Raw genomic sequence first — 27,575 nt, forward strand, 5'->3', positions numbered from 1 at the left:
GTATGTTATTTCATAATTTTTTCAGATGGGTCACAAAAAACCAGTAGTTGTGGCTATCGAAATCGGAACAAATAAAATCAGTACTGCTTACTTGGAAAGAAGAAGTTATGAGATTTATATTAGTAACGGTGAAAGTAGTCCTACCGACGTTAATACGGGCATGATGGAAGTGTGGTTGAACGATGAAAATCGTGTTAGACTGGATGCGTGTGTCTTATTGCAACCAAATAGATTAGTCCATTCTATCGGATACAGAGCGTTATGCAACTATAACGAAAATGCCGAAAATTTGACTGACTGGTACCTTTTTGAAAACTTGGGGGAAACGCTTGACAGAGAAAAGGTGAGTACTTCTTTGTATATATATAATTATATGCTTTGAGTCTTGTTGTCTTTTTTATAAGGTTTGATATTTTGATGCTTGTCGATCTGATTAGTTAAACCCTTCCGAGCAGATTTTATGATATGTTCTTTTTTGTTTTGTAACAACACTGTTCCAGGTCCATCAAGCTAATTTTATCATCAAACGGTCCCTTTTTGTCCTCTGAATCTCCTTTGTGAATTTGATATCTCACAATAATCTATAAGGATACTAAAAAGGGATATAAAAAGTCTCTGTTAAAGGGGCACTACTTACGATAGATATTAAAAATTAAAAGTATTATTTTTCATGATTGTTCAATCATTAATGAGAGTGAAAAAGTGAAATAATAATTTGCTTTTATCAGCTAAAATGGTTCCATTTTGTCAAATTAAACGGATAGTAGCTACGATTTTCATTAAAATTACTTTTTTAATCTATATGCCGGATTTTGTACAAAAAGTTTAATAAATATGATTAAAACAACTACTGGTTACTTTCCATTTATCATTTAGAAGCTTTTTAACGTTAACACCTAAATTTATTTCTTGTCTATAGATAATAATTTGATGTTAAGCCCAACCCTTATTCATATGACCTATGTTGATCTGAACTCTTCAGTTCCCAATGCGCAATCGCACATTGTGCCTCAAAGGGAAACTTGTCGAACAGGGGAATGTTATCGCGGAAATGGTACGTGAATTTACAGTTTCTGCGAGAAAAGAAACAAAAAAGAGGTGCAAACAAATTATTGTAAATTAAAAATAAAAAACGGCGATGAGATCGGTAATTAAATAATTCAAAAAACCTGCAACGCAGGCTAAGTCAAACAGAAGTAGCCAACGGTTTGCGTAACTTGTTTACATTTCTTAAAAATTCCAGATCATGTGAAAATAAATCGCAACGTTTTCATTATTGTCAAAAATATGTTAATAAATTTACGGGCAGGAATCTCCCACCTTAGAAGAAATTAGAAATCAACTTCCTACAATTTAGTATTATTTTTCACGTGTATCCTTCATGGAGGCCCCTATTCAACACACAAACACGTGTATACGTTATCGGCATGGTTTGGTCATACAAATGTAATAACAAGTGTATAATATCGCCATTGTTGGAGAATCTTGGGTTGGAATAATATGCCGGTTTTTGTTATATTTTTATTTACATAATTTGATAAATGGCGTCAAATATGTACGTTTAATATAAAGTAATTATCAAATACGTAAGAAAACAAAAAGCACGTGTTCATATCTATTTATATCTTGGTTAGCTCACTCGCTGTGTCGGCAAAGTTCGGGAAGTAAACCCGATGCATAATTAATGAGATGAATAGGCACGCAACACGATATGAATTATCAATTATTAACACTTCTGTAGTTTATGAAAACGTTCTAGCGATCTTATTGCTTATTTTTAGTACATATCTTTGATTTTTGCAGCTTAAAAACTTGTTCATAATTTTGTCAAAATCGTAGCTACTATCCCTTTAAGCTCATAAACATTGATAATGAAGTATTCACTTGCAAGTGAATAAGTCGACCTCATTTAATCCGTATTCATGTGAACTCCAATTTAACCCCGTAGAAAGAGATAGAATAACGCATGCATTGTCCGTGTACGGGTTTTTAAAGGAAAATAATGTCAACATTGAAAGTGAAAAAAAGGTAAATAATGTAATTAACTGATTCGATCCACACAAAATCATTCTCATAATAAAGGTATAAACGACGATAAACATACATTTTTAATCTATAATACAAAATTTAACAGACCTATAAAAATTTAATTGCACGAGTTGCTTAATCAATTTATATCCATGTTTATGTTTACATCGCTTATATGGTCATATAAGGTCAACTCGATAGTTAGTTAGATGGCGTCTTGGCTAAAATTAACACGAAACGAAGATACATCTTATTAAGACCATGTCCTCTAGATTGTTTATTTTATACTTTTGATAGTTTGGAAAAATGTTTTACATTGTTATGAATAAAATATGAGAATTTCTGTCAAATCGGTGACCACGAATTTGGCAGCTAGTGCCCCTTTAACACATTACATTTTTTTAAATTAATTTTGACTGATAATAATGTGATATAATTACAAAAGTCTAATAGTCTGTAAAGACCAGTTTTCTCTTAATTTGCATGAACTTTTACCCGACATTCTCTAAAAGTATGACTTGTATCTTAATTTTTCTTGACAAATTCTCATATATATTAAATTTGTATGAAATTTACTCGACATTTTCTCGACATTCTGAATATGGTCTTAAAATTTCTTGACAAATTCTTGACATTTGAATACTCTCTTGAAATTTCTCGACATATTCTTGACATTATCATTTTTTCTCAGAATGGCTTGACATATTCTGATCATTTTGAATTGTGTCTTAAATTTACTTGACAGTTCTGAGCTTTACAAATATCATGACCAATATTCATGATATAACTTTAATCTTTATTTCTCAATAAATGATATACTAGTACTGTTGTTTCAAGTTACACATCTTACAACAAAAATAAAAGTTGGGCATGTAAAATAATAAATCATTTTACAAATGAAAATATGAAAATGAAATCGATTTAAATGTTAAATGTTGGTTTTTAAATAATTACAAATTTTGATTCCTAAATATTAAAAATTAAATGATTTAAACCAAGCATACTGTGCTGTATACATATTTCATTCTACATTCATAATATTCAATGTTAATATGGTAAATAATTATTATAACAAAATGTGGCTTATACGTGTTATATAAACAGCAAATTGTGATGATATACAAATCATTCATTTAATCGAAGAAAAAATTGTGTAATGTCATCTATTGGAATATATATTAAGTATTACAAATGGACAGGATGTTCCCTATAAAATTAAGGATCCACACCCAAGAGTACACGCAACTGTCAAATTGAAAATTACTGCTTTACCTGTAATCAGCCAAACAACTGCTCAGTTGACCGACCATTCCACTACAATTTAAAAAGTTTATTGATAGATGAAAATGAAAATTATCATTTTGATGAAAAGAAAAAAAAATTAAAATGGATTTTCTTCATCAAAATTATTAAGTTAATTATTCAACTTAAAAAAACAAATTAAATAATTCCCAAAAATTTAAAGAAAATTACTATCTAGTCCAGGAATAATAAAAAAAATGTATTTATAATGGGTCCCATCAATGATGTCTATAGAAATCATTAGTCTCATGAAATGGATCTCAAACAGACATGCTTAACATAGATCTAAACATTTTTTTTTCTTTTCAGGAAGGAGTTATCACAAATACTTATTTTTGAGAAAAAAAATATAATATTCAACTCCCCTTTTTTTTAGCCACACAAACCCAAAAGATGAATTGTGTTGTCCAAAAGAGACACATGGTCACATTAAAAAATGAATGCGAACAGAAAGTCACAGGACATAAAGTCACAAATTTGGTAGGAAAAAAAGTCACAAATAATCTGTTAACAATTGTTTGAATATGTAAGAGAAATATATTATAATGTTTTACTTTTTAATATATATATTCATATTAAAGATTTTTATTCAACGAAAATAATCAGAAAAAGGAAATTTTGACTTTTGTCCTTTGGTTTTTTGTCTGTGTTTTTTTTTGTCCTGTGACTTTCTGTCCTACATTCTTTTAAAACTGCCTACAAGACACCTATTTTTACTAATAGCAAATTTGACTGGCAGTTTTGCAAATGGCAAAAATCTAAAGTTAAGACATCTCGTAATAAAAAGGAGTATTTAACAGCAATAGAATGTCATAAACAGTGCAGAATAAGTTTCTTCACATTGCAGGCAAAATTAATACTGTTGAGATAGAGTCAAGACATATTTAAGACTGTCAAGAATGTGTCCAGACATATTCAGACATTAATATTTAGAATGTCAAGAATATGTCAAGACATATTCAGACATTATTAAGCATATCAAGAATATGTCAAGACAGATCGAGACAAATTTAAGACAGTCAAATAATGGTCGAGACTAATCTAGAGTGAGACTCTTATCAGATGAAGTGTCGAGAAATTTTAAGACAATGTTCATACTGTCAAGAAACTTGTAAAGAAAAATCAAGAACCTTTTTAGACAAATTCATACTATGTCAACAATTTTTAAAAATCATTCAAACAAATTAAGAATTTCGAGTAAATATTCATGCAAATTCAAACAAAAAACTGGTCTTTTTAGACTTTTTGACTTTTGTAGTGTTATGTAGATAGCGTATGCGTCAACAATATCATTTGTTCTTTTGACTCGGAATTGCTCATTTAACCATATGAACAAATAAATGAACAAACATCGAGTCCATGATTAGAACAAATATATCTTTAGATCAAAGAAAACAGTCAATATCAACATAAAACAAAATATTCCTAACTCAAAGATCTCTACAAATAAAAAAAAAGGGTTAGCTGTCTTTGCACTACAATAGGACTTGGTTTCGTTGTGTATCTTAAAGTAACGTGTCTTTTGTTTAATTTTATGACACTGTCCAATTCATTGATCATCAATACAATTTTTTATGTTACCCAAACACGAATAATAATAAAATTTAAAGAGGTAGAGCCAATTTGCCGGCAATTTATTTCATTCGATAAGACAGGTAAATCATGTTTTAAATAGCCCGATAGATGCTAATTATAGTACATTAAAATACGTCAAATCATCTATTTTCATACCTTGAACAGGTATTCCTACAAAAACAAGGCCAAGACTATTGATTTTTTAATATTGATTTTATTTTACTATAAACACCCTTTATGCAATGTACCGTACCCCGTAACTTGTCAAGGAGCCAAATAATATCGAACAAATATAAATAGTGATTTTATCATCCTGAATATATGTATATCTGTATTTGTCCTGGTCTTTTAAGGTTTTATCGTCTATAAAATAAGATAAGATAATACATGTATATATTTAAACCGGAGAACATCTTACATTAGTTGGTCATAGATCACCCTGTGTTACTACCACATGTTATATTGCCTTTTCTTTCATTTTAACAAATCGGCCTTTCGTTGTGATACTATTACAACAGCTTCTTGTTGTTGTACCTACAATCACGATTTGTAGTGTAACTGATTTGTTCTGTAGGGTTGTTTTATTTTCTGATGACTTAGTTACCGGTGTAGGGACGGTGGTAAACATTTCAGTACTAGTATCTATACAGTTTGTGAATTTGCGACAAAATTGTTGTTGACTGCATTTTTTACATATAATACCATGTTCAAAAAAGGTTTCGAAAAATTGTTTTTTGTTGTTTTGAAACTTGTATACAATGGCCTTATCTTAAGTTATGTGTATATTACACCCCCTACATGCAGGCTTCGTTTCTATAGAATTAATTCTCGTGTTATTGGTTATGTACAGGCACCTACATCAGTTTGACGGCAGTTGTCCCTTGAATATATCTAATAAATGTAAACACATGAATAGAAAGTAAGTGAAGAGTATGGACAGTCATAGGATTGCACACAGTAAACGATACATTATTATTTCTTTGATACATGTAAAATGTTATACTAGTAAACTATATATTCAAAATGAACCAGAACGACTCTATGAATTAAGCAAACATCCGAAAAAATATGATAGAAACATTAAAATTTAATATAACAACACAAAAAATGCAAACATTCTGAGCGAGATTCGAACCCTTTCTTCAAAACCATAATTTCTTGGCAGTTCTGTGCTCTACCGATGAAGCTACGGCGATGCTTATCATTATATCTCTTATTTATAGAAGCTATATCGGTACAATTTATCGATGTTGCAATTAAAAAGTTGTTTTTTATGTAATAAGGACACACCAAACCAATTTCATTTTTGAGGGAAAAGGTTGTATGAATAACAACAGTCATAAAAAGCATAACTTTTTTTTGGTTTGAAATGTCCTTCTGGGGGGGATTCCCTCTTTTTTCCACCTAAAAACACCCGAAAAGCCGCATATTAGACTTTCATCCTTTTTGAGGGTTAAATTAACTATTGATCACACATATTATAATATATGAAAATCGAGATATTGATCAAAAAGCATTTTTATTTTTTGTTTTTATAGTAAATTCTATTCTGTCGGCACTTTTTGAAATTGGCCCTTCTGTGAAAAAAATCCCCGGCAAATTGTCCCTACCTCTTTACATTTTGAAACAAAACAAGTGATAAACAATATTTTTTAATAATAGAATATCACAAAACTCAACACATGAAATTTTAACAAATATTTGATATCGTACGTTTGACTCAGCATTCTTTAAACAAATGGGAATTTATGTAAAAAGCAAGATACTTTTATAAGTGCTCAGATTATTGTCCTTATGAAATAATGCATATTATACAAAGAATGCACACATATGAAACCATCAAAATAAAATCTGAAATCTTCATTATCATATAACTACTTGTAGTGTCTCTTTTACTATCCCTAGATTAAAAGATATTCGATATGTTTTTGTTTATTTTAAATATAACGCAAAACTATTCCTCAAACACCACACAATTACTGACATTACGATTTTGAAATATTAAATTAATAAATATTTATGGAGGGGTTTTTATGGCACAGGAACAGAAAAAAAGCAGTGGTATTTATAAAAGAAAAAGAAAAAAGAAATGAACAACAGCGAAAATCGTGGTCTAAAAACAAAGAAATTTATAACTAGCCAAGGCGAGCCTAAAAACAGAATGAAAAAACATTAACAAAAGAAGCTACGAGAAAACGAGATGAACGAGGACATGAAAAACACAGGAAAATTAAGGAAAGAGAAAGGAAGAAACTGTATCGCGCTAGATCAAAACAAGCAAAAGAAACAAATTTAGAATTTAATCACACAAATACACCATTCAAAAACAAAATGAGTCAATGGAGAGCTTTGCGAAAGATCAAAGTTTTGCTTCCGAAAACACCTACTAAGCGCGCCGCATTCATATCTGCATACATCAGAGATCAGAAATCGCCAACGATTAATATTTTGAGAATTATGAAAGTTATTACGACTCCCGAAGATAAAATAGATGATTCTATGAATTCTAACATAATAGAAAATATTCAAGAAATAATTTCATAAATGATTACTCAGAGAGCTACAAATGATTTGATAAGACTGAATCCAAACACGATATTTTCAAAAAAATTGAGGTTTCTCTTCATGTGACTCTTTTATACCGGCACGCGATCCTTGAAGTAGATGGTATCGAAAATTCAGTGGATAACCCTGTTATTATTACAGAAGAATTTTTCGTTATAAGGGAAGATGACAAACGTGACCAGTACTTCACACATTATGTCCAAAAATCAGTTGCAGAATATCTACATGAAATTAGCTACAATCCAAAAGTTATGCACGAATTTAATGATGGCTGTGCTACACAATACAAGAGTCGTCTTTGTTTTGGTCTTTTAGCAACAATTTTTTTATTTAGGATATAATTCAATCATACAAATTTTGTTTGAAACTGCGCATGCAAAAGGTGCCCAAAACGCGGCTGGCGGTAATATAAAGAAAAGGGCCGATTTGTCCGTAATCCGTGGTCGGTCATCCATTCAGAACGGAAAAGATTTATTTAACTTTTTTAATAATAATTTACAGAAACCAAAATCACTTGAACCGGCTGCAAGCGCAAAATTTTTCCTTGCTCATTTTGAAGGTCATTCACAGTCCATACCCCGTTTTGTGCCCAACTTCTATAATAAACACTGACGTTATCAATTTTAATGTTCTCATTATTCCATATAGATGAGAATATGACTTCCTCAAAATAGCGAGGATGTTGGAATCTCGACATGTTTTTCAAGGCACAAATAACTTCTTTCCAAAAAACGTTATCTGTTTTTTTTAGTTGTTCCAAAATAAGCCAACTCTGTAAAATTTATATGTTGTGTAACAGTAAATAATTTGATCCACTTTGAATTTGAATTAAATAATCTTCTAACCCGGTCAATTTAAGCCCTTGAATAAAATTTCTCAAATTAATCATTTTCAAACCGCCTCTGCAGTATTCCTTGATATAAGAGCTCCCGATTTACCTTGTTGGGTTTACCATCCCAAATGAAAGCATACATTTTACTATTGAGTTGTCGTAGTACATTTTCATCTGGACTTGGGATGGTAAAGGCAGCAACCATTTGATTTTCTGGGGGGGGGGGGGGGGGGCTATGGGGTTTTTTTTCTGGACAAGTCGAAAACAATTTTTTTCTTTCAATTTTAGCATTACATATAGTGGTAGCTGAGGGTGAAACAAACAATTGTTTTTTCTCAGAATCAAAAACAAATTATTTTTTTCTCCAAAAACTGGAAACAAACTTTTTTTTCCAAAAAAAAAACATAGCCCCCCCCCCCCCCCCTCCCAGAAAATCAAATGGTTTCTGCCTAAGAACAGATGATTCAATTTTGATACAATTAAAGATTTCATAATAGTTATTTTACCAAACGGAGTAAGCGACTGTTTTTACCATTTTTGTATAATACTTTCTATTTCTTGAATTCGAGGAGCATAATTTAGATTCAAATCAACACAAAAAGCGATACCCAATAATTTTAAGGTACTGGAACCCCATTTCAATCCCCACTTTACGCATATTTTATCTTGACTATGTTTTTTACTTCCTATCCATATAACATTAAATTTGTTTTTTATCTAAGTTAATTTTCAGTCCTGATATCTTAGCATTGAATTGTAAGATACGGAGGGATGCATTTAAAGAGGAAGGAGATCCATCTAAAATAAGTGATGTATCATCAGCATATTGAGACAATATAAACTCTGTATCATCTATCGTAATACCTTTAATATCATTACTATTTCTGACTAAAATGCCAAGTATTTCTGCATTTAGCAAAAAAAGGTAAGGAGACAAGGATCTCCTTGTCTACAGCCTCTTTCCACACAAAAAAAATCTGACAGACAGAGTTACTGTTGAAGAAATATTATTATAAAATGTTTTATCCAGTTCATGATGGATTCTCCAAAATTAAAATATTTAAGTGTCTCAAATAAAAATTACCAGGAGATAGAGTCGAATGCTTTTTCAAAATCAATCAAGAGTAATATACCAGGGATGTCATTTTCCTCTGTGAAATGTAAAATATCGTATATAAATCTACAGTTCTCCCAAATAAATCTCCCCGGAATAAAGCCTGTTTGGTCAAAATTATTTAGTTTATTAAGAACTGACTTAATTCCCTCTGCTATACAGCTAGATGCTAATTTATACTTGTGTTAGCTTACTAAAGGTAATATTACCTTCAAAAGAATCTTTTTCATTGTCTTTTAATTTAGGTGTTTGAAATGGTAATTCCCCTGATAGATTGACATCTTTTATACACTCTTGCCTTCTGTAAAGCTTCTCATAAAATAATTTTGTTTGCATCAATATTTCTTTTTTATTTTCTACTACAGTGTTAGCATTAATAATAATTTTTTTAATAGTTTTATTTATAAAATTTTGGGTTTCTAGGTTACAAAAATAATTAGTTGGTCTCTCTCCTTCTTCAATCCACTGGGTTCTTGACCTAACATATTGACCTTTAATCTTGTTTTGACGCAAAATTCTAAGTTCACATTTTTTATTCTCTTACTCTATTTCATTTATATTGTCCTCAGCGATTGTGATTTGTTCTAGTTTTTGTATTTCTTTTGTATTTTTTTCCCCCTGTTTTACCCTTTCCCTTTTTATATATGTCAAAAAGAAATAGTCTTACCTCTGATCTCATTGAGAAGTGTTTCAAACAATAACTGGTCATGATTGTGAATTGTATATCAAAATCATCAATAATACTATTTAAAGCATCTCTGCTATAACCTAGCACTGCATATTGCTCAACTGTGCTAATAATTGGGTTTTTTTAATTAATTTTACATATTCAGTATCTTGAAGGAGAGAGTTGTTGAATTTCCAGAGGCCCCTGTCTTTTATAAACTCATTTATCTTTTAATTCAAACTTACTGGTGAATGGTCTGATCTGTAGCTATTGCCAATGTGTATACCACATATGTCAACTATAAGGCTTTCAGAGATCAAAAAGAAATCTAACCGTGATTGTTTAAATGGATATTTTTTCACCGTGTAAATCTTTTAAGATCATGGTATCTCTCTCTAAATGGATCCACAAGAGTCTTATATTTTATAATTTCTAAAATTTTATCCCTTGATTTTGGATCATTTATATGTTTATAGTTATGGGTATCTAGGTCAAAATTCTGAACAAGATTAAAGTCCCCACAAATTAGACACAGTTGATTATCAAAAAGTCTATGATTTCTGTTAGTTTGTCATAGAAGCAAGGATTATCAGTATTCGGCCCATACACATTTATCAGAGTAAATCTCTTTTCTTCAATATTAATATCCAATCCCAACAAATTGCCATCCTCATCTTTTTTAACTCGGTGTATTTTATATTCAAAATTATTTTTAAACAGGATAGCAACACTTCAATGATTAGATGCGTAAGAATTGAGAATACATTGACCTTTACACTGGTTTCTTATCAGGGTTTCAACTTGTTCAAGTGTGTGTCTTGAAAACAAAATATATCAAAATCTTTTGAATGCCGATAATAAAAAAAATGTCCCCCCTTTTTCTCTCATTTGAAGTCCTTGAAAATTATGAGAAATTATTTTGATATTTTTACCCTCCATTACAATAATAAATCTTCAAAGAATTGAAAGTGGATAACTGCCAGCACAAAGGAATGAAAGGTTTAGTTGAGATATCAGGACTGTTTACATAATGCTCTTTTTGCTTCAAAAATATACCATATATGTGCCAAGTAATAAAATTCCATACCTTATATAAAATAAATACATGAAATAAACAAAAACAAGTTAAAGGGAAACACATTTAAAAGACTAAGATATTTCATATTCTAATGCAGATTTACACTTGTGGTCAAGGGGAGATAACTTCAGTTTGTTTTTAGTATATTACAGCTTTAATGTATATTGATCTACATCATTATTTGTAATACATGTCATTATCTTGACACCTTCATTATAAAATATCTATTCAAATTGGTAAACTATGTTATACATTCAATGATTCAATATGAACAGGATTAATATGGCAAAAGAGAAGAGATCACACAAGAACCACGTTACCACAAAATGTCCATTGTTTTGTGCTCTCTCATCTGATCTGGTCAAACTTGCCTAAAATGTATATCCCCATCAGTACTGCATGGTGTCAACTGCAATTCACATCTCAATGTAAGCTTACACAAGGCATTATAAACATAGATAAGAGAGATCTAAGAATCACTAACATATAATACAGCTCACTTGACACTAATGACAGTGATTTCCTCTAAAAAATCATGCTTGGTGTATAGTTTAAATCCAAAGTTTTTGTTTTTGAAATGTAGAGTTAAGTGGTAATGAATGATACATGAATAAAGGATATATACCTCATTATATTTTACTTGAAACTATCAATGTTCTGACCGTTACACTTTTGAGATGTTAAAAGATTCAGTAATAATTTTATTGGACTGTTTAAGAAAATTTTGTCTTACATTTCTGTAATTGTGTATGTACAAGTTTTAACCATAATGATGCCCATTGCCTAAGCTACAATGTATACCTCAAGCATACATTTACTTAATATAATACGAAACAAGTAAAACTAAATCAACAAATTTAGCATATAATATTACATATAGTAGCATATATATAAGTATCTCTAACAAGCTATGGCGTGCATTTACTAAACATATGAAAAAAGCAAAACTTAAACAACAGATTAAGCATTCATATACATGTAGAATATAACTATATATAACGAGCTAAGGTATGCATTTATGCGGCAAAAAGGGAAAGCAAAACTAAGATTGCAAAGTAAGCAAATTAAACTATTCTGCTAAAAGTTAAGCAAAGTCAAAAAGATAAATAAAAAGAAGAAACCAAAATGAACACAAAAACCTTTTTTTTTTCTTTTCTATACTTACTTCAAATGTTCATATCAAAGCCAGCAAAAAGAGATCTGTCATTAAAGCATCATTGATTTACTTAAATTATAGTACTTTTTTTTAATAAAGATTAATGTAAGAAAATATATGCACTGTAAACACAAAGCTAAATTAATTTTTAAATTTTGTATTTATAAACTATGTTTTTCTTAATGTATATATATTGCAGACAATAAACAGTTATTCCCATAACGACCAATTTTCTGTGTTGTTTTTACGTGTCTCTAAAGTCACATGGGCCCCTTTTGCTCTAATACGCGTTTGCACTTTGTCCCTTTTCTAATTGTGAATGCGTTATGAGATAACAAGAATCTTTCCTCCTTCATAGAAAATTGCAGGTCATCTAGTAAGGGAATCTCTGTTCCCTTCAAGTTGTAGGCTTTGGACATTACAAGTTATTTACCCCCAAAATGAACAAAAAAAACAAGAATATGCTTTGGGCCCTTCCCATGTGTTGGAACTCTTTGCGTGTTAGTAACCGGCATGGAATTGGCTTTTGGAGCATCTCTAAGCAACTTTTCAGAGAATAGCTTTCGTGTTGTTGTATCGACGTTTTCCTCTGGATTGCTGTCATTTATACCATAAATAAGTATATTATATTTCCTGTCATGCTTTTCGAGTAAAGTGGCCTTTTCTTTAAGCTCATCAATTTGCTGTTGCAAATCAGCTTTTTGTTTGAATAGCTTTTCATTTTCTAATTCTTGAAGCTGTAAATCCATACCTTGGACACCTCTTTTTAGCTCTGTATAATCATGTCTAAGAGTTTTCATTTCTTTGTGCGACGTTTCAAACTTAACATTGAGGACTTTAGCATCAGCTTTAACCTCATGTATCATACTAGTGAGGTTACGTTCGACTTTAGTTAACTGTTCTGAAAAAACTATGACTTCTTATCCACACCCATAAAATGGGATTTTAATTCCTAAAATTGTTCTAGTGATACTATATTCGGTTATGAACACCTATTATGTAAATATTTACAAAATGTATAAATGCAATGTCAACGAATATATATATACTGCACTCTACACAGGGTCTTCATGTACGATAATTTTGTAAAACTATACATGTAGTAAACAGTTTGTTTTGAATTGGAGCTGTATCAACGTTATTGTTCGTTACACCAGAGACATATAATACAATATATGTCTCTGGTTACACTGATAAAATACAGTGTTTAATACCACACAAACTATGATTTTTTTTATAGTGTTATAGAAACACAAAATGTTAATTCATCGATCATGATATATGATATATTGACTCCGTATAAAGTAGCGTTCACCTTAATATCCTCATCCTTACATGTAAATCATTTAGCCACCTTATATTTGTGTGGATATTATATATAGTCATTGAAAATAATCATCTCTACAACTTTGGACGACTCTACATTCCCTTAAACTGTCAAATATCTCAGTTTTTGTTGCTACAAATTTTCATTCATGGGCGCAGCCATTACAGGGGAGATAAAAAAAATCTTTCATTACCAAATGTTAACAACAGAGACCTAGTTTTTATTCCTGATTGGAACATATAGAGCGACAAAGCAACGGAACAATCAGAAACTATCCCAATTTCCAACATAGTAATAATTAAAGGAGTTCAAACGAGTCGAACTAATATGTATACTTCAATAATTACATTAGATGTATGTTTCATTATGATACTTTATTCGGATTGGCTAACTGCACATCACTTGTTATTCCTTTAGCAATTGCATTACTCAATAAAACTTTTCAATCATGATAACACGTGGTCCCATAATAAAGTGCACAGGTGAATTAAATAAAACAATTAAAAAATTCGTGTTTTCATGATCATAGCTAAAAATGTAATTATAAGTTACTGTATTGAATGCTTCTTTTTGTAACTTCACAGGGTTGAAAAAGCGTTGACCGTGCGCACATTTTTAGAATGAAGCGCGAAATTTCGCGGTCTTACAAAATGTACTTCGGTCAACGCTTTTACGCCCCAATGAAGATACAAAAAGAAGCATTCAATTCTTAATTGTACTTTGATAAAATGAACACTTTTTACTCATTTCGATTAAATCAGATTTAATTAAGCAAAGCTTATTTCAACAACTTATATTGGAAATATCTCTGATGAAAATAATGCATATAAATATTGCAGAATGGATTTTCAAATGACACTTTGCTAGCAGAATCAAGGAGTTATACGGGATGTAAAGTAAAGAAAATGAAAGCTTTGGATGTTTTTGCAGCTCTTATTAGTTACATCAAAGGAAATATTATACTACAAAAAATCAAAGAAAAAAACATCAGTATTGAGGATATGTATTGGGTGATAACTATACCAAACATCACAGCAGAACAGTTTATTCGTGATGCTGTAACGATGGTAAGGATTTTCAACTAACACATAAAGTATAATTTCTAACACATGGTGCGTTCGATTCCAATTTTAAATGACTGAGAGTTTCAGTTTTCCTACCAAGGGAGTGGTTATTTCCAGACACGCCCTTTTCCTCCTCAAATAAAAACTAACTGCAACAAAATAACCAATTGCAATAGCGATAAAGGTTGGGTTATACCACAATCAATCAACAATTATATCATGTGTTGGGTGCATTGTCGTTATTTGATCTGAAAAGTCACGATTTACACAAAAGGAGTAAAACCTTAAACTTCATGTGGTCCCCTCGGGTACACCGTTTAAAACAACAAGTATTGTCAGGTATATATACACGAACCTTAAAGGGGCACTAGCTACGAGATATATAAACAATCTAGAATAGGATTTTTTTAGTTCAATCATTAATGAAAGCGAAATAGTGAAATACTTATTTGCTTTTAACAGCAAGTATGGCTAAATTGTGACAAGATAAGCTAAGAAACATGGAGTCCGTATTCATGTGAACTTCAATTTAACCGCATAGCTAGAGATGGATAACGCATTAATCGTGCGTGATCTGTCCCAAGTCAGGAGCCTGTAAATCAGGGGTTGTCGTTTGTTTATGTGTTACATATTTGTTTTTCGTTCATTTTTTTATATAAATAAGGCCATTTGTTTTCTCGTTTGAATTTTTTTACATTGTCATATCGGGGCCTTTTATAGCTGACTATGCGGTATAGGCTTTTCTTATTGTTGAAGGCCGTACGGGGACCTATAGTTGTTAATGTCTGTGTCATTTTGGTCCCTTGTGAACAGTTGTCTCATTGGCAATCATACCACATCTTCTTTTTTATAAATCATTTGAATGACTAATTCGATCGACAAAAAATCGTTCTCATACAGGTAAAAAAGATGATAATTTGTTCAACTGATTTGTATAGTTCGTTCTAATGTTGTACTTTTATACCACTGTCCTTTGTTAGGGGGTAGGGATCCCGCTTACATGTTAAACAGAGCTATATTATGTATGTATGTGCCTGTCCCAAGTAAGTAGCCTGTAATTCAGTGGTTGTCGGTTGTTTATGTATTACATATTTGTTTTTTGTTCATTGTTATGCCCCATTTATGAGCATTATGTTTTCTGGTCTGTGTGTCCGTCTGTTCGTCCATCCATCTGTGCTTCGGTCCGTCTGTCCCTCTTCAGGTTAAAGTAAATTACACGAAGGCATGTAGGCAGTTGCCTCCTATTGCGGGCTGACAAAAAAAGAAAGAAAATGAACAAAAAAAAAAAGATTTAGCAGTATTTTAATAGCACTGTTTGTTAGTTTATCCAACAAGGTAATTAATCATAATGGCAGGATGTGTACGATATTTACATCTGGTAATTTTCTCTGAAAGGTACCCAACTTCTTCGCACACGTAAAATTATTGCTATTAATGTTTTACGGATTTTACTTGCTACCACGGTATTTTTGTAACTTGACGGGAGACATCATAGTATATGCTACAATGTACATTGCTATAATATATTGTACTAGTAGATAAATGATATCCCATACCCTGGAGACTTGCCACAAGAAGTTCACAGACGAAATACTTTTTCGTATATTAAGGAGATTGTGTCAAAATGTACATAAGAGTCAGCAATCAAATTCCGGGTAACAAATTAAAACTGAGGAAATTACATCAAATATAAGAGGAGAACTGCGACACAACACTTATAAGTAACACACACATAAACGAACTACAAATGTATATTAAAAAAATTATAACAATGGCCATGTGTCTGACTCAATTCGTGTAGTAGAGTCATAAAGCAGGCTAAAGCGTAGAAAAATCTTACTTTACCGGCACCCCTAATCTAACTCTGGTGTATAACTGTATTTGATATATTTCAAGCGCTTATTTATTGAAATGTAAAAAAAACTCTTACAAGTGGTGGATTCTGGGGAGGTTCATTGTATACAGGAAAATTGCCAGAAAAAAAATCATTTTCTGCATAAAATGGATAAAAAGAAAATCGCCTCACTCCGCTCGGCAGGTTGCCTCTCCTTCAAAGGCAGGAATTTTACGGCCCTGGAATTAAGATAAAAATTTGCCAGTATGCCGCGTTGGAATGAGAATGTATGAACAGGTTGGACTCAAAGCCATATAACATGGGGTGATCCCATGTAGGGTTTAACTCGTTTTGATCGTTTAAAAAACAACAACAAACGAGACACAACGTTTACAAAATTTTGGTAAGAAAGAAATGCGGCCTAAGTTATCAGTGTATATAAAGTGCGAATCCAGTTTGTTCATTTTCACTGTCGTGTCGTTTGCGAGTATGTCTATTGTAGAATAAACCCCCTTGGATGACGGGAAAAACTACGTTTGTATACTATGAAAATACGAAATAATTTATTTTTATGTATCTTTTAACACAATTTAATTAGAATAAAACTCACCATTAACCTATACAGTCGGAAACCCGGTTGAAATAGAACAAAAGAATCGAAGCTCTTTGTTAGAGAAGGCGATAAATGTGTACTGTAATGTTTACTATAGTGACAAACATTTTAAAAGTTTATAGAAACAAACAAAATTACAATTTTCTTCTCAATTACGAAGTGTTTTATTTTAAAAACACCATATGCATACGTTTTCAATTTATCTAGTACATAGTTAAGCAGAACTATTAGATATCAAGTCGACGACATGGATATCTTTCAAGTTGGATGTAGAAAATGCATATCCTCCGATTTAAAATTTGTATTTTACCACGGACGGAAAACATATCAATCTATTAGTTCAGTAATTTTCGTGTCTGTCCTTCAATTATGTGACTCAAGAAAAAAATCCAAAAAATGGGTAACAATAGTATCGAAAAAAGACAATCGAGTGCACCTTTTTATGTTAGGGTGTGTTTGAGTTGAATATTTTGTCTTGATATCGTACAAAGCAAGAATATTTCACACATCGTCTCGCTTCAGATTCTATCATTTTTATATATCAAAGCTACAGGTTGACTTTATAACATACAAAACAAAATCACAGTACTAAAAGATGAAATATATGGGTCAAGTGAAATACCTATCTGTTTTATTTTAAAAACACCATATGCATACGTTTTCAATTTATCTAGTACATAGTTAAGCAGAACTATTAGATATCAAGTCGACGACATGGATATCTTTCAAGTTGGATGTAGAAAATGCATATCCTCCGATTTAAAATTTGTATTTTACCACGGACGGAAAACATACCAATCTATTAGTTCAGTAATTTTCGTGTCTGTCCTTCAATTATGTGACTCAAGAAAAAAATCCAAAAAATGGGTAACAATAGTATCGAAAAAAGACAATCGAGTGCACCTTTTTATGTTAGGGTGTGTTTGAGTTGAATATTTTGTCTTGATATCGTACAAAGCAAGAATATTTCACACATTGTCTCGCTTCAGATTCTATCATTTTTATATATCAAAGCTACAGGTTGACTTTATAACATACAAAACAAAATCACAGTACTAAAAGATGAAATATATGGGTCAAGTGAAATACCTATCTAATGAATCACAAAAACAGAGTTGGTGTGTTTGAATAGCTATTTTTTTTTACTGAAAGTACTTGACGACAGTCTTTCAAGTTGGATGATGAAAATGCATATCTTCGAAAAATTATAATTTTTTGTCTGTGATAACTAGAGTTTATAGTCTTCAATCACTAAAAAAATCTAGTCTGCCCTTCCACGAAATATTTAATTAGAATTTTTTTAAATGTTTATGAATTTTCGAAAATTCCACCTGACAACCGATCAGACAAATGTTTTAAGTTGAATAAATGCAGACAATTGGCACTCACACCACATCTCATTGGCACTCACACCACATCTTCCTATATCTAAGATCATTAACTGATGCTCATTAGCTAGTTGATACATTTGTCTTTTAAAATACAACTGACATATAAGGATCGTAATGGTGCAATGTGGATAAATTTATCGGTTTCCAAGAGCAAAATTGGTAGCGCGTCATCCCTACAATGGCTTCCATTTCTACGATTGTGAAAATGAACTGGCGTATGGGGAGATAATTTTGACGAAGTAGAATTCTGATAATTTTCACAATTATACCATGGTTTTGTTGTATATGGTCTTCGAAAAGAAAAGGAAAGATAGGGAGACCTGGCGTTGGCCTCTAGAATTTTTTGACACAAGAATAGTGCGGGGCCACTAAGTTAAACTGCCCGCTTTGTAACAGCCGATTTAAATGAATGCCTAGGGGGGTAATCGAACCCACGGACACCAACTATGTTCTCCGAAAATGAAATGTCCATTCGTTTTTGATGTTTTTTGTCATTTGATTTTGCCATGTGATTATGGACTTTCCGATTGGATTTTCCTCTGAGTTCAGTATTTTTGTGATTTCACTTTTTCCTATATTTTAAAATCTCAAAAACAACCAAACGAATGGGTAAAATATCTAATATATATTACTTTAAGATAAGCGTTGATTTTCAGTTATTGAAAAATATAACTAGATTGTATCATCATAGGCTCCCATGTACAGCTACATTTTAAAATTTGCGGCGGCTTTTTTTTAAGAGGGATAGAAAAGCGGGCACGACTCTTTTAAGGAGCTTCATATATGATAAATAATTAGACTTTTTATAACAATATAAATGTTGAACCGTTAAATTTGATAGCACTGGTTACTCAAAATGAAGCTCAAGTTTTTGTATAAAATACCTATGATCAATATTTGATTATAATCGTGATAATTTTAAAATCCCATTTAATCAAAGTCTACAAAAGTATTGGTTATATTTGCTATTAAACAGCTTTTTTCTATTAAACGCAGTGAAACAATTAAGGATAAAGCTTTGCACAAAGTTTCTCCTTGGTATGTGTACAAAATGGTCCATCTCTATTATTCATTAGATTTTTTGATACTACTGCATTTTGAAATCTAGTAATTCTGCAGAAGGGGTCATAACCCTTAATAGCTTTGGAGAATTTATTTTCTCGTTTTTAATAAAAACAATTTAACATGTCGACCGTTGAGATGAAAGTTAAAAATAACCCTAAATCTGGGATTCCAGAGAGCTTCCAAATATCAAAAAAATTTGTGCATCCATTTCCAGTAAATCTAATTCCTTCACCATTTGTTTTTTTCTAGATCTGTAACGTTATCCGCCAACCATGTAAATGTACATCCTTCGGTGTCGAAAATTCAGGTCTAACTGATATTCCCGCGGTTTCAGAATCCCGTGCTTATTAAAGAAAATAGGCGGAGCTTTGTGTGTAAGGCCCGAAAATGGTTATCTAGCTGATTCTTAACAAAGTTTAACATTAAAAGATGCTTTACCACGGCCACCAATCCAACTAAGTCATAGACAAATAATATGAAATCAAGTTAATCCGATTTCCGAGTATGAAGTTAAAGTAATAAACAATCAAGAATTGCTATACATTCACAATGTAAGTCACCAATTTATATCATAAGCTTTATATTTAAAAAAAAAACGAGAATGTCATTCGACCCTTTATTTTGTATTCCTTCATATGTTATATTTATTTATCATATATTTAGTACAAAATACAGCTATTTTGTATATCTAATAAAGGTTCGTTTTTCCAGTCTGTATCACCTACCCTGTATCGCATACCCCGTATCGCATGGCTAAACCCGTATCGCATACCCCGTATCGCATGGTAAAACCCGTATCGCATACCTTTTTTTTTTTTTTTTTTTTTTTTAAACTTAAGTCAGTTATTTAGGTTTTTTCTTGCTAAAGAATTTTTTTTCTATTAAAAAAAAAAAAAAAATATATAAAAAAAAATTAAAAAAAAAAAAAAGATTTTTTTTTTCTCTAAAAATAGGTCAATTTTTTGAAAGACGTCATTGTTTGGTATGTAACGTCACGAACATCAAGTTTTTACAACAATTTTTTTGGCACACTAAATGCAACTATAAAAAATACAAAACACTCAATAATACAATAATAAACAAAATATTTTCAAAACAACAGATTGTAAGGTAACCTAGGTGCTTCGTATAAATAATTGAGCAGTTATTTTAAAGCTTTGAAACAAGACAAAAGCAGAACTGAAGGTAACCCAGTGCTATGGATCAGAAAACAGTTCATATAATATAAAACTCTTCTGTTGAAATATATGATAAAGCGTATAATACATGGCAAAATCCGTATCACATGCCGTATCACCCTCGACCAATATCATCCCTCGGGCCTAAAGGCCCTCGGGCTGATATTGATGTCTCGGGATGATACGACATATGATACGGATTTTGCCATGTATTATTCTCTATTTATCCTGCAATTGGGTGTCCTACTATACAGATACAGCCCTACAGATATCGCTATGCTGTATCTGTATACTATACAGATATCGCTTTAAAGCTCCGCCCACTGCTGGACTGAGTATTGTTTGAACCTGTGTGACCTCAGAATCAGTATTCCAGTTGCATTCCAATGACGATGACAATTGTCGATTTCAAAACTTAAATGTGTATGATTGTGTTACAAAATCAACCATGTCAATTTCAGCATGCATGTTTAGTGAATGTCAAGTCTGAAGCGTAGGCAACTTGTAAACTTCTGTTTCAAAACAGTAGGTCCGGTAAGGACCGATTTTGGCCTCAATTTTCAGGTTCATCTAACGAAAGTTTTTGGACACTTTTTAAACACTTAAGTGTCTATTTCAATTGATTCGATTAGTTCATGTGAAAGATTTTAATTGATTTAGTCATTAAAAACGCTCTGATTCAAGCTTAAATATGAAAAATCTATCAAATATGCAAAAAAACGTCATTTTTCAGATGGTTTTTGTCAAAAATGAAAGTGGCCGCTACCGTGTTCATCCTCAACCTTTATAAATGTTTTGTATTATCATCAAATACAACTTACTTTTCAATATTATGAATGAACACGAATGCGGCCACTTTCATTTTAGACGGAAACCGTCTAAAAATTAACCAAAATGCTAAATTTTTTAAGATTTCAGTAATTTAGCATGACTAAATGATGCTAGAACGCAATATTTCTGCATTGTATTGTCAAAAAACAGCTCATATTTATGTAGCAGAAGCATTTTACTTTCCAAAATATAGCTTACAGATTACATTTTCACAATTTTGTAAAACTGCTATATTTTAAGGCCAAAAAGAGGTCTTACTGAACATACTCCTTTGACAATGTTTTGTTATTTGTTTTTACCGTTGAAATTAGTTGTTATGTTAAAATAGATAATAATTATCCACCTTGAGCGATGTATTATTGTTGACCATTCGAGATTCTTTTTTGCGAACCCGTCTTCAGCGTAATGTGTGATTTTGATATTACTACGCGGGCCTCAAGGGATTACAAATCGAAAATAAATGCTAATTATGTTAGTTTTTGTGTCTTTTAAAACACAAACAATATACAGAATTAATTGCAGGATAAAGACAATAACTTTTTAGTGTCTTTAAATATCAGCTGTATTTGTACTCGGCTCGAAACAGGTGTAGTAGCTCGCGAAAAGCTCGCATACACCTTGTTACCTAGCCTCGTACAAATACAGCTGATATTTAAGGTTCATGTGGACCCTATGACTAAAATGGCCGTATTTTCACCTCAAAATTTTCTCTGAGTCCAGACAAACCTGTGCACCTGGGAAAGTTTTAAGGCATAGCATGCCCTAGATAAATAGAATTCCAATGCATTGTATGATTTAGAAAATTCATAACTTAACTGGATTTTGCCATACACTTTTTTTCGTCTCTACAGAAGATGATAAAATTAACTAACAGTTGGATTTACCTTGATATGGTCCACTCAGGTACACAGTTTAAATATCCAATTATTGTCCGGTATCTATTGTTCATCTAATGTCCATGTCAATTAAAAATGCTCACTTTAATTTTTACCTGTGGGGAAGTTCTCAAACCTGTTTCCCAACTTAGTTTATTTTGGCACCTTCTGGAGGAATGAAAAAAAGTGCACGGCAAAATCCTGGCAAGTTATTATTTTTTTAAAACATAAAACGTACTTAAAATTCATTTATCTAGGGCATGCTATGCCTGAAATTTTTTACAGATGCGCAGGTTTGTCTGTACTCAGAGTAAATTATGAGGTGAAAATATGGCCATTTTAGCCATAGGGTCCACATGAACCTTAAAGACACTAAACAGTTATTGTCTATGTGTTATCACAACTTTGTTGTACATTGAGTAGTATTTTTACTAGAGGTCGGTCATTTACAAACGTATCAACCGTATCGTATACGTTGACGTATCCGCATCCGCAGATATATCGAAAAATATTATGTGATCCCGAGCTATTTATAAGATCATGCTTCATTTAAAAAAAAATCTAATTGGAATCTCTTCGAAACAATCAAACATACACTTTCAATATTCAATATTCATGAAAGTTGTGTTTTCTAAAAAAAAAAAGTTCTACTTTTATTAGTCCTATAACATATGACCTCGGGGGCATTATTCACTATTTATGGCACCCTCAACGGAGTTGGGGTGACATATTGTTATTCTACGTTTCTTTTTGTTCTTTTTTTTATTATTTTTCTTCCACTATTTTTGTCCGGAGCAGTTCTTGGAATAGAATGAACCAAAGTTGATGGAACTATGGTATAATGTTGACCACCATGCGAAGTTGTCCTTCTGACTTTGGAATGGTCAAGATGGCCACCGTTACCATGGAAACAGAACAAATGTGAAAAAATCCAGTTTTTTGTTTTGGTGAACTGTTTGGATATGCTTTATCTCAGAATCATTATATTTTAATACAATGTAGGTGCCCACTATATACAGGTGTTGGATGATTTTGGTGATCATTGGAACTACTATGTTGCCATGGAAACTTCACCAAAAATTTCGAAATTCTCAAAATGCTCCAAACTTCAGGAAACTTCACAGTAACGATGAGCAACATTGGAAGATGTGGAATTTGGCGTTGGAATTTCCAAAATATCTGTTGTTACCATGGAAACAATGCAAAAAGGTCAAAACTTTGAATTTTCACAGAACATTCCAGAACATCAATGTTAAATTTATTCTAGAGACATAAAATGGTATATGATTATGGAGGGAAACAATTGCAGCAGGGGTTTGACTTTGGAATATTCAAAATGGCCGCCGTTACCATGGAAACAGCAAAAATATGAAAAACTTCAAAATGCTCTAAATTTAATGAAACTTATAACAAATGTTGCCTACCTTGTGTAGACTTGACTTTTGAGTTTGGAATTTTCAAAATGGCCGCCGTTACCATGGAAACAGCAAAAATATCCAAAATTTCAAAATGCTTCAAACTTAATGAAATTTTGCAAAAATGTCACTAGACATCTGTAGATGCACTATTTTGCCGCTCACCTGGCAATGGGGGAAGGGTGCCATCCGTTATTGCTAGCAATTACAAATCTAGTTATTATTTTTTTTCTTCCACTTTTTTTGTCCAGCTTATATCTTGGAATTTTATGAACCAATGTTAATGGAACTCAACCATAATGTTGACCAGCATGTGCAGATTTGCAATCGGGGTATGGCACCGTCAAGATGGCTGCCGTTACCATGGAAACGAAACAAATGTGAAAAAATCCCGTTTTTTGTTTTGGTGAACTATTTGGATACTATTTAACTCAGAATCATTATATTTTAATACAATGTAGGTGCCCACTATATACAGGTGTTGGATGATTTTGGCACTCATTGGAACTACTATGTTGCCATGGAAACTACTCCAAAAATTTTAAAAATCTCAAAATGTTCCAAACTTAATGAAACTTCACAGTAACGATGAGCAACATTGGAAGATGTGGAATTTGGCGTTGGAATTTCCAAAATCGCTGTTGTTACCATGGAAACAATGCAAAAAGGTTAAAACTTTGAATTTTCACAGAACATTCTAGAACATCAATGTTTAATTTATTCTAGAGACATTAAATGGTATATGATTGTGGAGGGAAATAATTGCAGCGGGGGTTTGACTTTGAATATTCAAAATGGCCGCCGTTACCATGGAAACAGCAAAAATACAAAAAAAATCAAAATGCTTCAAATTTGTTGAAACTTATAACAAATGTTGCTCAGCTAATGTAGACTTGACTTTTGTTATGGAACTTTACCAAAATGTTAAAGACCATGTGCAGAAGTGCAGTCGAGGGTTGGCATATCCAACATGGCTGCCGTTGTCAAGGAAACAGAAAGAATGTAAAAATGTAATAGAACATTCTAGAACATTGGTGTTAAAGTAAATCCACGACCATTAAATGTTATATAATGGTATTATTTTATGGCGAGCACAATATAAAGCAGCAGTATGACTTTGGAATTTTCAAATGTTGCCATGGAAACTGTGCAAAAAAAGCAAAATTTTGAAAATTCTTCAAATCTGTATGAAACGTTACAGAAATGTTAACTTGTTAATCTAGATGCGGCTTTCAACTTTGGAATTTCCAAAATGGCTGCCGTTACCATGGCTGTTGTTTAGTGGCAATTGGTGGACCAGGGTGACATCCGCTATTGCTTGCAATGGCAATTCTAGTTCTATTTGCTGTTCTGATATTTTCTTTTTACTATCAATGTGCCACCCGCATTCAAAAAAAAATAAAAATGAAAATATCAGTATAAAAACGTTAAAAATTGAATAAGAATGCGAAGTCATATGTTATAGGACTATACTTTTATATGCCGTTTAAAAGGTGCCAATGTAGGGCAGGTACACGAATATCGTACACAATCCTTTAATAATCTAGTTTAAAAATATTTCAAGATCTAACATGAATAAACACAAAAAAATCAATTGTACTTTTTTTTTATACATGTAGGGAACTTTGAATATTGTTCATTTGCGATGTTATCATAAGAGGTAATAGAAACACGAGTTGTCTTCAGATGTCATATAAATACATGTACATGTAATAAAACAGTACTGAGTATCACTCTATTTGTCAAATAACGATTTGGTTCTACGTGAGCACAAGTTCATACACCGTGAAACAAACGATTTTACCGTATTCACTCCTATCATGTCTTTAAACTGGTCCAACTATCCGGATTATCTTTAAAAGTCGGGTTACATATATTCCACAAAAACTCGAAATTTCCTTATTGTTTTGTAAATTTATGTATTAGAAATTAATCAGTCGCCCATTTGCATTACTGAAAGTACATAAAATTAATCTTTCGGGACCACATACTGTTTTTGGTATATCTGCAGATGCGGATACGTCAACGTTTATGATACGGTTGATACGTCTGTAAATGACCGACCTCTACTACAGCTGTTCTCCCGGTAAATAACGATTATACAATCTGCACGAAATTCTTACCGACATCTTATGCTATTTGTTAATAAGACACGTTATACACGAGGTCTGGTACATTGATTGGTCGGTGTGATATATAGATTAATTCTAAAAAGCAAAATACTTTAAAATTGTACTAATTATCAAATTATCGCAACACAATTAAAAATGTATGGTTAAGAAGGACCATGTATGACTTAAAAGTAACGAGTATGATTAAGTGAGAGATATTTTAGTTACCAACATGATGATGTTCTTTTATACAATGTCAATGTTAATTATGAATACATTCATCTTTAGGTACCGTCCTTCCTTTAGAGGATAGATATCTAACAGTAAGCATGAAGGTTTAAAATTCATCCCTGTTAATGCGGATGCGCTCGACTCTTATCTTAATTGACTGAAATTGCTAGTTTTTTTTTTTACCGAAGACCGGAGTCTCTACTGGCAGCCTTCAACAAATAAATGAAAAATTAATAGTCGAAAACTGAGCTAGCAAATTATCCATTTGACAAATCACGCAGATCAAAACTACATTATTTGCCTGGAAATGCAAATAATTATTGCGCGTATCTATTTTCTATTTCTCGTTATAATGAGGTTAGCAACCTGCATATCATATATACATATTCTCGTCCTAATTTCATTAAATAAAGTAATATAAGTTTAACAGCTTCTAACAATCTAACAATGATTATAAAAATAAGAATACTCGCTCGGAATAGTAAATAACCTCTCAACCTGAACCTTATATAAAGAAATGGATGTCTTTGATGAAACGTTAAGAAAATGAGACAGCAAACAAACTATAAAAATAATCAAATAACCAACATTGATCGAAATCGTTTTTTTCTTTGGCGACCAATTAAGCAATATGGTATCTGTAATAGAGCAAATCTAAATTTTTCGTAGTGTGTTCTTGTGTTACCATCAACTCATATTTGGTACGTTTTAATCCTATATGATACCTTCAATTCATATCCTCCTAATTTAAAATCGATAAAATGACAATAAAGACATATATACACATCTCGCAACGTATAATTGATTTATATATCACAATGCTTATTACAGGTACCAGTACTCAATCATGCATAACGTGTCTTATAAACACATTAGTAAGTTGTACGACTTTGCCACCAGCAGAGCAATAGAAAAACAGTACATTGACGGGTGTTACACGGACTCTTTTACGATGATACACGGACTCTTTTTTGTTGTTACACGGACACTTTTAATGAATAGAATCACTCGTGCATGATCAGCGAGTTCATGGGCACTTCAACTTTCAATTAGATTTGAACTTTTTGGTTCACCGACATATTTCCTGTCTTTTTATTAAACAAAATATTTACGTAAGCATCAATAGCTTTTTTCAAACATTTCCAGTAAAATACTATTCATATCAGTACACTAAGAGATTATACATTTAACTTCAAAAAGGGGGGGTGGTCAGGTTTTCTCCTCTAAAAAGATATTTTGATCCCAAATTCTATGAGAAAAAAGTTACAAATATAGATTTATTTCGTCTTCAAGCCATTGTTCAACTACTAAATTGTCTATTCT

At 31.8% G+C, this 27,575-nt stretch overlaps 1 protein-coding gene across 1 annotated transcript in view; it reads left to right on the plus strand.

The window, feature by feature from the left end:
- LOC134697942 (uncharacterized) overlaps positions 1 to 27,575 on the plus strand; it is an 88,973-nt gene that overhangs the window by 4,506 nt on the left and 56,892 nt on the right. Inside the window, exons 2-3 of the mRNA XM_063560227.1 lie at positions 26 to 343; positions 14,484 to 14,711. Of these exons, the coding sequence (XP_063416297.1) occupies positions 26 to 343; positions 14,484 to 14,711 (546 nt within the window). The remainder of the gene's footprint in view (positions 1 to 25; positions 344 to 14,483; positions 14,712 to 27,575) is intronic.

The sequence above is a fragment of the Mytilus trossulus genome, chromosome 14 (genome assembly GCF_036588685.1).
Source record: "Mytilus trossulus isolate FHL-02 chromosome 14, PNRI_Mtr1.1.1.hap1, whole genome shotgun sequence".
Classification (NCBI taxonomy): domain Eukaryota; kingdom Metazoa; phylum Mollusca; class Bivalvia; order Mytilida; family Mytilidae; genus Mytilus; species Mytilus trossulus.